This window comes from Arvicola amphibius, chromosome 2 (assembly GCF_903992535.2).
Source record: "Arvicola amphibius chromosome 2, mArvAmp1.2, whole genome shotgun sequence".
In the NCBI taxonomy this organism is placed as follows: Eukaryota; Metazoa; Chordata; class Mammalia; order Rodentia; family Cricetidae; genus Arvicola; species Arvicola amphibius.
This window is the reverse complement of record NC_052048.2, coordinates 177,156,952-177,170,232: the sequence shown is the minus strand read 5'-3', so window position 1 is coordinate 177,170,232 and position 13,281 is coordinate 177,156,952. Positions and strand designations below refer to the sequence as shown.

The following is a 13,281-nucleotide window of genomic DNA, read 5'->3' as shown; positions in this document are numbered from 1 at the left end:
GTACACACAGGACATGGAGGGAAAATGCAAGTGGAAAATATTTCCTTCCTTGCTTGCTTAAATTAGGGGGTGTGGAAAGATGGCTCAGTGGTTAAGAATGCTGGCTGTTCTTCCAGATGACCTGTGTTCAACCTCCAGCACCCACATCACACGGTGGCTTATAACTATCTGTAACTCCAGTGCCAGGAGACCTCATGCCTTCATCGCACCTCCAGGAACACACATGCATGAGGCATGCACTTACAAGCCACACACACACACACACACACACACACACACACACACACAAACAAAAACAACAACAACAACAACAAAATGCAAGAATAAAATTATGTAGACCAAGCTGGCCTTGAACCCACAAAGATCTATCTGCCTCTCCTGCTGGGAATAAAGGCATATGTCACCATGCCCAACTAAACGAACTTTTTTGAAAAAAGCAAAAGATATTTTTAAAAGACATACCCAAATATGTGATTAATAATATGCTTCCAGTTCAACTCATAAAATCATTATCCTGGAATCATCTAGTGTTTTGTTTCAGATATGAATAAAAACTTTCACATTTTTTTTAAAAAGTGGTATCTAATTTAGCTCAAGATGGTCTTGAACTCAATTTGTAGCCAAGAACGAATGACCTTGAATACCTGACCCTCTTGTTTCCACACCTCCTGGATGTGAGACTACTTGTACCATGGCAGTGGGTAAAGTGCTTAGGATGGAAACCAAGACCTCATGCATACTAGGCAAGTGCTCTCCCAACTGGGCTACCTCCTCAGTCCTGTACTGGTTTCATAACAAATCAAATACTGTCCTTTTGTTCACTGCTCCTGATGGGGTACAATATCTTGAGTTAGCAATGAGAAACAGCAATGAACATTTTTTTAAAAAAAATCATCATTCTATGTGCACAAGGCATAAAACAGCTCTGGTCAAGTCAAGCATCAAACTAGGTTCAAAGTTCTACTGTCTGCTCTGTTCTTGATTGACAAATGAACGCGAGCAATAAGGTATCTTTCTGACTGTCGCCAAGGCGCTGATCTTTTTGGTTTCAATCTGCACAAAGTTGCGGGAAATATTATTTTAAGGTATGTTACTTTTGTTTATATTTGTTTAACTCTGTGAAGCTGTGATACTTTGCCTGTCTTGAACAATGATGGTCTGAATGGCCAATAGCGAGGCAGGAGAAAGGACAGGCAGGGCTGGCAGGCAGAGAGAATACATAGAAGAAGAAAACTGGAAAGGGATTCTGAGCAGTGGCCCGAGAAGGAGGAGGATATCAGGGGCCAGCTACCCAGCAATCCACAGAGTAAGAGTTAAGGTAGTAAGAAAACGGGAAAAACGCAGGTCAGAGGGTAGACGAGATAATGTAAATTAAGAAAAGTGGGCAAGGATGGGCAATGGTGGCGCATGCCTTTAATCCCAGCACTTGGGAGTCAGAGGCAAGAGGATCTCTGTGAGTTTGAGGCCGTCTTGGTCTACAAGAGCTAGTTCCAGGACGGCTCCAAAGCTACAGAGAAACCCTGTCTCGAAAAACCAAAAAAGAAAGAAAAAAGCAAAGCAGGCAAGAAACAAGGCAAGCTAAGGCCAGATGTTTATAAATAAGAATAAGATTCCGTGTGTGATTCATTTGGGCGCTGGATGGTGGGCTCCCCAAATCAGTCCAAAGAGCATAACATCATATTACTACATAAAGTAGTTTGAAAGCCAGTGGCCACCTTCCATCCCTAGAGAGGTGGAAGAAAACACTGAGCACTGAACTAGAAAGAGGAATAAAAAGAGAAAAATCTACACAAAGCAAAGGGCTTCTGGGAACACAGCTGAGATCTGACTTACCACATTCTCCAGAGGTGCTGCTCCAAACACCTTAAAGACGGGGTTGGGTTTGGAGGGTGAGATACAGAGAACGATAGCTTGCTGTCCCACTCGCGTAGTATATTCATCTAACGTGGCTCTCAGCTTCCTGAACAGAATACAAATAAAAGGTTACAGGATGATAGAAAACACCGTAATGGAACAGACTAAACTTGCTATGATCTGAGACAGCTCTCATCAAATATGTTCTGAAATCTGAGAAAGGAAAGGAGAGTGAAGTATGGAATTCTGTCAGAGAAACTGTGTACATACTCTCTTAAGCCTATCACATACGGATGTACTGGGGCTCATGCCTCAGGACACAGACATGACAACTTCTAATGCAGTAAGTTACATCTTTTTTTTTTTTTTTTGAGACAGGATTTCTCTTTAGCTTTGGTGCCTGTCTTGGAACTCCCTCTGTAGACCAGGTTGGCCTCAAACTCACAGAGATCTGCCTCTGCTGGGATTAAAGGCCTGCACCACCACCACCACCTAGCTCATCTTTTTTTCTTGAGGCAAAGTCTCTACTTAGCTCTGGTTGTCCTAGAACTCGATATGCAGACCAGGCTGGCCTCAAACTCAGAGATCTGCCTGCCTCTGCCTATCAAGTGCTCCAATCAAAGGTATAACCAATACACCCAGCTAAGCTTCAACACCAATTTATTTACAATTTAAGTATGACTGCTGAGATGTCACAGACTTATTTTGTTGTCTCTATAATTAATAAAGGTGGTCCAAATGGCAATTTTTTATTGATACAGTCATTATTCATTTCACACTGATATATTTTATCCAAAGAAACTCCTGATCCTCGGCCTCCATCCTCCAGGTGAGGTCTGCAGGTGGGCACCACAATGCCTACTACAGCTTTATATTTTATTGTGATATAGTCACACTGTCCTAGTCAGCTTTAACTGTCAACGTGACACAGCCTAGAGTCACCTAGAAGGGAGTGTCATTGAGTTCAGACTGGCTTACCGGCAAGTCTGTTAACTGAGGACCCAGTCCTTACGTAAGCACTGTTTCCGGGACAGGCGGTCCTGGGCTGCGTTAGAAAGCTACTTAAAATACAAGTGTACAAGTGGTGCGGCGGTGCACACCTTTAATCCCAGCACTTGGGAAAAGAGGCAGGCATCCTTGTGAATTCAAGGCCAACCTGGTCTACATGGTGGCTTCCCACATAGCAAAGAATAATAAGAATAAAAACAAACACCAACAATAAAAACAAAGCCTATAAAGCCTGCAAGGGAGCAAGCTGGCAGTACTCCTGGTTTCTACTACATGTTCCGGCTCTGACTTCCCTCACTGGTGAACTGTGTGACCTGACGTGTAACCACTTAAGCCCTTTCCTCCCTCCATTGCTTGTCGTCAGAGTACTTACCACAGCTACAGAAAAGAAACTAGAAAACAAACCCACAGTGCTTTCCACATGAGGATAAAATGAGAATCCCTGCAGTAGCCCCACTATCTGTGGGGTCTGCTCCAAAGTAAATACCACTGGATACCTACCTGTAAGTTGATATAGAATCAAACCCTTTGCATATTGTGTTTTTATCCTGTACATACAGACCAATGATAAAGTTTAATTTATAAGCTAAGTACAGTAAAAGATGAATAATAACTAATCATAGAAACTACTGTAACAGAAGCTAAAGAGATGGCTCAGTGGTTAAGAGTACTTACTGCTTTTTCAGAGGACCTGAGTTTGAATCCTAGTACACCTATTAGGTACCTCACAACTATCTGTAACTTCAGCTTCATGGAACTCAATGCCTCTGGCCTCCTAAAGCACACATAAACCGATGCAGACACACAGACCCCTCTTCTGATCTCTGTGGGCACCAGCCACTTATACTGGGCAAACATACACACAGGCAAACACTCTTACACATAAAATAATTAAACTAAAATCTTAAAAAATGTTCAAATTATAATAATGTTTAGTAAAATTATTTAAAACTTATTATTTATTTTAGAACCTTCCATTTAATATTTTTGGACTACAGCTGACCATCTGAAATAACTGCAGTCACAGAAACAATCCTTGATACAGTGATACAGTGAGAATTCAGGGAGGAGCAATAAATGAACAGAATACCACACTTCTCCGCTATCTTACAGGGATTATCCTGTGACTCAGGATCCTACATTTCACAATACCAAACAGAAACTTAGACATCATTTCTTGAATGAATGATTGGTAGTCACTGCCTCCAGTTCTTTCTCTACTTTCCCTTGAGATAAGAACTTGGTATGTAGCCCAGGCTAGCTCAAAGACCGTGACGTGCCTACCTCAGTCTCTTGAGTGCAAGGATTAAAGGTGTGTGCTAACCACGCCTTGAATCCGTGGCAACCCCCCAACCTCAGCCCTCGTCCCCAGGGCTGGAACAGTAAGCACGAACCGCCACAGCAGCTGGCCAGCCTCCTGATGGGCTGGACTTTCCTTTATTCTTCTAATCACTCCTCCCGTACTTTCCTTGGCAGCTTTTAAAAAAGAACTGCCTTGACAGGGTGTGGTAGTGCACGGTTTTAATACTCAGAAGGCAAAGGTAGGTGGATCTCTGAGTTCAAGGCCAGCCTTGGTCTACAGAGTGAGTTTCAGGACAGACAGACTTAGTTTGATCCTGTCTCCAAAAACAAACAAACAATAAAATGACTACATTGGCTCTTAATACTCCCTCTGCCTGCAATGCTCTTCCTAGAATATGAACATAGTCACTGTTAGGTCCTCCCAGCTCTGTGCAAATGATTTCCCAGAGCATTCTCAAAATAGAGAAACAACTATGTTCTTTGACCTCCTGATATACTTGCTCTTTTCTCCCCACAGCACTCTCTCTGATTTAATACAGTGTATGTTTGTTTTCTTTCTCCCTCATATAAATTCTTTAAGGGGCTTTGTTGCTCAGTGTTACTCTCCTAAATGCCTTGCATGCCACCTGGCACACAGCAGGCACACAAACTTCCTCTGGATGGATTAATGTGACATTAGACATCTTATTTTGAGACAGGTCTTACTATGTTGCTCTGCCTGACCTGAAACTTACTATGTAGACCAGTCTGGCCTCGAACTCACAGAAATCCACCTGCCTCTACCTCCCAAATGCTGGGATTAAAGGCGTATGCCACCATAGCTAGCCAATGTTATACATTTATTACATCATATTTTCTAGATTTTCATCCATTTAATTTAATGGGAATGATTCTAAGTCTAACGAGGAACCTAGTAAAAAATGTTCTTGCCCTGCCATTCACACAGGAAGACTGTGAGGAACAGTAAGATGAGGCACAACCCTCACCGAAGCAAACGTGTCTGCTGTCTCTTCCGGATAGACGGATTAGACTCAAATACATGAGGACGTTTCCGTTTCTTCCCCGTTGCCACAGCAGCAGCAGCAGCCATTCCCACAGGACCTGAAATAATAAGAATGTGCTGAGATTAGACAGGAGCCTGCAAGGGTACAAGACAGAAAACAACACACTCAGTGAAAACAGAATGTTTCTGATATTATCAATGTTCTTCAATATATTGTCTCACGAACCATTTAAATTTACAATAAGTCTTTTAAGAAGCAAAATGGTTTATACCTTCCTGCCACACACCATTTTGAATTTTGTACAATGCTGTTGCTTTATTTTGCCAGCATGCCCACACTATTAGGACAGTGTTCTCAAAGGCACCAGGAAATAGTGCAGCATTGAGAGAAAGACCTATCCACACTGAAACAAGCTAAGGGCTTCACACTGCATCTCTAGCTCCCTCCGACTGCTCCAAGACTCTGCCAAGTTATGGAACTGGGAGAACTGCGAGTGAACATGCACACTCCCGCTATACAGGCCATCTGAAAGAATACCAACTAAGCCGGAAACTGGGCCAGGGAACGAAGAGAGCAGCCATAAGGTCCAGATGATCAAAGGATCCTGGCCAAGGAGACAACACTTCTTTACTCCAACAAGAAAATGTTAACAAAGGCTGGGCTAGCTGCCCTGCAACTAACGCACAAAGGCCTTGGGGTGAGGGTGGGGATAAACGAAGGGCAATTCTAAGGAACTACTATTGCAGTCTTGATACCTAGGAGTTTCAACATATCAAAGACAAAATTTCACCTTTATCCTTTCTTGTCAGTCCTATAAAAGATGAAAATTCAATTGCTAACAGATTTGCATGTGTATTCTAAATGGGCGAACTGCATTAAGCTTTTCTGTAAATCTAGACAGGCTTCTGCCTGCAGGCTACTCAGTACTAGCAGGGTCTTGATGAAATGGCACCCTCTAAACAACCCCAGAGCAAGCAAAAGACCGCTTGCTTTCTATTATAAACATATGGTAAGGGATTTTCTTTCTTTCTTTTTCCGGGTCTCACTGTGTAACCCAGACTAGTCTGGAACCTAAAGTGACCCTCCTACCTCAGCTCCCAAAGTGCTGGAATTACAGGCATTCCATTACCATTGTACCCAGCTAACTGTAAGGGGGGAAATCTTAATTGTGCCTACCCCCCCCCCATTTTATTGTAAATCCGTGGCAATATTTTAATAGAAGATCTGCCATTGAATAAAACTGTGTGCAAAACAGTATTATTAACTATACTCACAATGTATAGATTTCTAGAGTTTATCATCTTGCATACTGAAATCATCCCTCCCTCTCATCCATTCAGGTTTTAGAGACAATTTCCTGTTGGACAGGTGACCTTAGAGTCCTTACAGACAGAGGATGACCTTGAACTCCTGCTATCTTCCCACCTAGTCTGCCTTCAGGCCTGCCATCCCTCCCTCCTCCTCATTTCCTTTCCCCTGCCTCCTCCGGCTCTGGTGCACGCTAGTCAAGCATTCTGGCTCTAGTACTTGTGGCTTTAACACTAAGCTCTATCTCCAGCCCTGGATCTGTTGAAGAGTAACTTCTCACACCTCCTTTCTCTCAGCAATACATTCTATTGTATTGTTTCTATGAATTTGCCTATTTCAATCCCTCACAGTATCTGTCCTTCTATGAGTTGCCTATTTCTGTTAGCTAGTACATCTTTAAGGTTGACCTATGTTGTCACATATGGCAAGATTTCCCATTGTGAAGGCTGAGGGTGTGGCTATATGTGTTCATCTCCTCGGGCCTTTCATCCACAGAAAGACATCTAGGTCGTCTTCCCATACTGGCCACTTTGTATAGTGATCAATATGTCTTTGGGATCCAGTTCATTTGCTTACTTAGAATTGCCATATGAGTCAGAGGCCTACTTCTTCTATCTTTTAATTTCTTGGAGGAAACTCCAAATTTCTTCTATAGTGGCTTTTTTTATATTACCACGTGATGTACAAAGGGCCCAACTGTCCCACAGTCTTGCCAATATATTACAGTTATCTCTTGTAACTTTGGTTAACAGCTACTCTCTTAGGCATGTGGTATCTTCTCATGTGTTTTCTATGACACTGAACACCTTTTCATGAGAAATTTCTCTTCAAATCCTTTGACCATTTTAAAATATTAGGTTGGTTTTCTCACTGTATTGCTATTTTATAATAAAAAATTTTAAATGTATTAAGAAAGCTTAAAGAATTTTTAACATTTTACCATACATATCTATTCTCTATGTAAATCCATATGTTTTTTATGCATTTCAAAGTAAATTGCAAATGTCAATATTAATACCCTTAAAGTCAGGCAGTGGTGACGTATATCTTTAATCCCAGCATTTAGGAGACAGGCAGATCTTTGTGAGTTCCAGAATAGCCAGGGCTACACAGAGAACCCCTATCTCGAAAAAACAAAACTAAATCAAGCCAAACAAAATAAACAAAAAGCAAAATTATATATCACCATTAAATACCTCAGCAGGTTTGTCATTAGCTGGATTCATCAACATCTGTTTGGAACTCCTTGCTTATTTTTTAAATTAATTAATTAATTTTTGTTTGTTTGTTTGCTTTGAAAAAGGGCTTCTCTGTGAAGCCCTAGCTGTCCCGAAACTAGCTATGTTGACCAGGCTGGCCTTAAACTCAGAGATCTGGCTGCCTCTGCTTCCTGAGTGCTAGAATTAAAGATGTGTGCCACCACCGCCTGCTCTTTGCTTATTCTGAGGTGTGCAAGAACGAGCAGTGTGGGTGTGCACTCCACCTTTCTGGAAAGCACCTCGCACTGAACTTGAATCCTCAGTCAGCAAGCTTGAGGGACTTTGATTTGGTCCATTACAAATGCAAATATAAATTCCAAAGAGTGTTTTTAGAAGTTGATAAACTAATCCACTTATTTAAATGTAAATACAAGGGCTAAGAGCAGGCAAAACAATTTAGAAGATACTAAACAGACGTACTGATTCTATCACATATTACTATGAAGCTTGCGTTATTAAAAGTGAGGGACAGCTCCTGGATAGACAAGCGCACATAACTGAACTGCAAAGACCCTATGTCAGAAGACAAGGTGAGAAGGGTAGGCTATCAAAGACAAGGAGAATTAAATTTTAACTATGTAATTCCAGATCTGAGACAAATATCTACAAATGGTGAAACATTCTGATAATAAATCCAACCGCCACATTATCAATATAACCAAATCTCATAAAAATACTAAATGAAAATGCCATTATGAAACTCATCAATTTGTACAATGGATATATATGTTAATATTTTAAAAAGGAAAAAGCCCAGCGGGCAGTAGTAGTGCAGATCTTTAATCCCAGCATTTGGGAGGCAGAAACAGGCCGGTCGAGGCCAGTCTGGTCTAGGACAGCCAGGGCCATAGAGGCAGCAAGAAGGCTCAGTGAGTAGGGTGGGTAGAGGTGCTCATCTCTGGAGCCCATGTAGAAGCCACTACAACATATAAACATATGTAACAATAAATTTTTTGTGTGTTTATACAGTTTTGAGAAAGGGTCTCATCATGTAGTCCTGGATGGCTCGGAACTCACTATGTAGATCAGGCTGACCTGGAACTCAGAGACCTGCCTGCCTCTGCCTTTCACCATACCTAGCTTTAAACAGTTTTTTAAAAAAACTTTTTATAGAAAATTAATGTTAAACATAATAAAATGCTAAACAGAAACAAAAATTCAAAGTGGTATCATAAATATAAAATTTAAAGCATGCAAAACAATGCCAACTATTATTTAATGATACATACATGTATAGAAAAATGTAAAGAAGTCAAGAGAATAAAGATGAAATGCAGAATAGCTGTGAGCTCAGTAGAAGGAAGGAGAACAAGGTGAAGAGGAGGTACACTAGCAGGACATAATTCTGCACACTTCTAATCCCAACATTCAGAAGCTGAGGCAAGAGGACCATCCTGGGCTAGACGGCAAAACAAAAACAGTCTCAAACAAATGGGTGGGGAGGGCGCCAGAAGTTTCAACTGCATCCATAATGCTTACTCCTAAATAAGCCAGCCGGGCATGGTGGCGCACGCCTTTAGTCCTAGTATCTGGGGAGACAAAGAGGGACAGCTCTCTGAGTTCCAGGACAGCCAGGGCTACACAAAAAAACCCTGTCTGGAAAAAACAAAACCAAACAACATCAACAAAAAACAAAACAAAAAACCAATCTGAGGATCAAGGGCTGAGTGGGTAAAGATGATTACTGCCAAGTTCAACAAACAGAATTCCATCTCTAGGACCCACATGGTAGAAGGAGATTTGATTCCAATGGTTCTCCACACATGCACTGTGGCATGCCTAACACACACCCACATAGTTTTTAAAGCCAGAAGTGAGCTGGGCGGTGGTAGTGCACACCTTTTATCCCAGCAAAGATGGGCAGATCTCTGTGAGTTTGAGGCCAGCTTGGTCTACAGAGAGGACAGCTAGGACTGTCACACAGAGAAACCCTATCCTGAAAAGTCAAAAAGCCCAAAGTAAACACGTTAAAATTGTAGCAATGCCTGACAAAGGTGGGCAACAAGCATGTTTGTGTTTGCCATGATTCTTTCCTGTATTCCAATGTCAGGTTAATGTCCAAGATTTGAGATTTTACATTCGACAGACAATTCATCAAACTCTACTCTTAAGATAGCAATTGTCTCTACAGATCATGTGACTCTTTCTGCTTCTATCCACTGCCTTAGAGAAAATAATCTAATTTTGATTAAAATGAAGTTTCCTGGGGGTGGGTGAGAGAGATGGCTCAGCAGTTAAGAGACTTATTACTCTTCCAGAGGATCCACCATTGTCTCCAGCACCCCCATGGCGGCTCACAACCATCTCTAATTCTAGGTCCAGGGCTCCAACAGCATCTTCTAACTTTGTAGGCTCCAGGCACAGATGGTACACATACATACATGCGGCAAAACATGCATAAATCTAAAAACCCAAAATATGAAGTCCTCTGAAACTGATACTGGAAACTAATATGGAAAAAGGTTGACCATCTTGTGCATGTATGTGTGCAATCACAGTGTACACATGTGTGTTCCTCATATGTGGAAGAGTAGCATCTGGACTAGACTACCTGGCCAGCAGGCCCCAAAGGCCTTTCTGTGCTGGGATTATAAATGCAGGCCGCCACACCAGCTTCTTAACTGGGTCCTGAGGTCAAACTCAGCCCCTCACGCTTGCACGGAAAGCACTTTGCTGACGGAGCATCTCCCTAGGCCCTTCTTAACTTCTTTTTATTTCCTGAAAAGCAACATGATCAAGAGCTCTTGTTCTGGGCTGGAGAGAATCACAGTCTGACAGGCAACATGACACAAATGGTCACTTGACTTTTCTGAGTTGCCTTTTAGATATAACGATGCTACAGACTCGCCCTCAGAAAGAATTCTCTAGCTTGTGACAAGTTAGGGTCGATCATAAACCTGGGCAGTTAATAAAGCACTCTGTCATCTCTGCAAATTCTCCTTTGCTTACTGTGATTACAGGTGTGTGTGCCTCTACACCCAGCTGCTTGTGCAAAGTCCGCCCTGCAGAAGCCCCGCATGGCTCCACTCATGCCAGCCCTCTTCATTAGTTTCTCTTCCTGCTCACAAAGAGTAGCCACAATGGCCTCCTTCCCATTTTTCTCTGAAAGTCCCTGCCTTTGAAACTTCCTCAGTCTGAAGTGCCCTCTTCTTGGCACTTCCCTACACCAATCACCTGCCACTAGTGATCTGACAGTATCTTCAGAAGTAAGCTCTTAGTCAAAAAATCTATACCTTGTAGTCTATATAATTACAGTTCCTTAGTAGCTACTCATCAGAAATTTGAAGGGCCTCTGTTTACACACTAGACAGATGAAAAACTTTAGTCCTTTCCTGTTCTTTTGTTTTGCGTGTTGTTTGTTTTTAAAACAAAGTCTCATTGTGATTATCTAGGTGGTCTTGAACACCTGAGCTCACGTGTTCCTCCTGCCTCAACCTCCTGAGTAGTCAGGCCTCCAGACACAGGCAATTATACCTAGTCACTTCTAATCTTTTCTTTAGTCATGCTGGAAACGGAACCCAGGGTGTCACACACGCTAGGTGAGTGCTCAAGCCCTGAACCAGTCTCTGCTACCCTTGCATCATCCCCACACTATGACAATGCAGTAGGGCACAGCAAAGCCTTTTCTCAAAAGCATCTGCCCTCACAGGAACCAAGTTGGGCTCGGTTCATTGTATTAGGATGCCCTCTTCTGGAAAGTCTAAACATTTCACAAAATATATGTTATAAACATTTAAACCCAGTGCCTTGCACATGCGAGCTAGGCAAGTGCTCTACCACTGAGCTGTACCCTAGCCCCTCCCTTACTTTTTAAATTCACCTTTCGCTGGGTGGGGGTGGCACACACCTTTAATCCCAGCACTTAGGAGGCAAAGGCAGGTGGGTGGATCTCTGAGTTTGAGACCAGCCTGGTCTACAGAGCAAGTTCCAGGACAGGTTCTAAAGTTACAGAGAAGCCCCTCCTCGAAAAAACAACAACAACAACAACAACAACAAAAGTTCACCTTTCCAGAAATAACACAGTGCATAAAAAATTATAGTATGAGATTATTATACTTTTCTTCTTCACTTTAATTAAATACAGCATGTATTTTTAAAAATGTGATACTTTGGCCATTCCTGATAATTGGTTCCCTGTCCTGCTTTTCCTAAATAAAACCCAAGCATGATTGATATGAGTGTCCTCACCATAATAAACACACACTGTACACAGAACTATACAAGACACAGCTAGTTTTAAGTCACTTGGTATCCTGGAAAACTTCAACCCACAAGCTGGACTGCGACAAGGTCACTAGGGGTCTTGGTCCTATCTAGCAGAATCAAACAGAAACCATGTCCAGCAGAGTATTTTAGACCCCAAATTATTTTTTAAAATGATTTCAAAAAGTCACACGGTGGAGGCATACACCTTTAATCCCAGCACTCGGGAGACAGAGGCAGGCAAAAATCCCTGTGAGTTCAAGCAAGGCCAGCATAGTCTACAGAGAGAGTTCCAGAACAGGTGCCATAGCTACAGAGAAACCCTGTCTCAAAGACCCCCCCATTTCAAAACATATCACATAACATTCATTCACATATAAGTAGCATATGAAGCATGGAGCCAGCATAAACAAGACCTATCACTAACAACAGCCAGCAACAGATCCACAGGTCCCTCAGAAAGAATTCCCACATGAACTGTAAAATCAGATTATTGTGGAAACCTAAACACAACAGTAATAAATTTTCACACAAACTGGAAACTCAAGTCCATGTCTGGAGAGGTGGAGAAATCCACTCTCATTAGAAAGTCTAGGACTGAGAGACACTGCTCAAGGTAGGACTCTTGTCTAGCGTGTAAAAGCTTGGGGTTCATCCCCAGCACAAAAGGAAAGAAAAGCCAACACTAAAATTTTTTTCTTAACCTTAAGAATATTAAAATCTAAAGATGTCAGTCCTTGCATTTAATGTGAATAAATACTCCACTAGAAACCAGAAGACTGCCAGATGGATGAGAAAGGACAAGCAACGCTACCACACTAGTAGGAAGTGACCCCAGAACGCAACTCTCCCGGAACAGGCTAAAGTTGGAGATGCAGGTTTAAAATGTATGGTGAAGGGCTTGGGATGTAGCTCAGTGGTAGAGTACTTGCCTAGTATATGCGAGGCCCTGGGTTTGATCCCCAGCACTGAAAAAAAAAAAATGATGAAAAGAAATGTGAGCGTGCTTGAATCCCAGGCCCTTCAGAAAGGCATGGCCACAAGTCAGGAAAGAGGAGCTTCCAGGGCAAACATTACCTGCGGCGGCCAGGTGGGCAGTTACCTCATCTGCTGCCGTGGAGTTGAGGATATCCGAGTCATCATAAGAAGTGTCCTCAGGGGAGGAAGGGGAGTCTTCATCAGCACTGAGCATACTGTGCTCGGTGTATGTGGCTACATGGACCTGCTGGACTTGCTGAGCCACTGCATGGGCTTCTATGGTAGCCATGTGTTCAGTTTGGGTCACTCCGTGGTCCTCCATGAAGATCTACTGCTAGAAAAGAAGAGGAGGAGGAGGAAGAGGA

General features: G+C 42.3%; 1 protein-coding gene across 9 annotated transcripts in view; it reads right to left on the bottom strand.

Annotated features, from left to right (window-relative positions):
* The window catches only part of Nrf1 (nuclear respiratory factor 1), a 107,711-nt gene that overhangs the window by 51,722 nt on the left and 42,708 nt on the right, over positions 1 to 13,281 (bottom strand). For 4 of the 9 annotated variants that reach the window (XM_038318573.2, XM_038318569.1, XM_038318575.2 and 1 more), the window contains 4 exons: positions 13,016 to 13,250; positions 12,871 to 12,906; positions 5,151 to 5,265; positions 1,834 to 1,960 (listed from right to left, as the gene is read on the bottom strand). In XM_038318573.2, the coding sequence (XP_038174501.1) occupies positions 1,834 to 1,960; positions 5,151 to 5,265; positions 12,871 to 12,906; positions 13,016 to 13,238 (501 nt within the window). In that variant the 5' untranslated portion in view covers positions 13,239 to 13,250. The remainder of the gene's footprint in view (positions 1 to 1,833; positions 1,961 to 5,150; positions 5,266 to 12,870; positions 12,907 to 13,015; positions 13,251 to 13,281) is intronic. The other 5 variants (XM_038318577.2, XM_038318574.2, XM_038318572.1 and 2 more) reach the window with 2 other exon arrangements.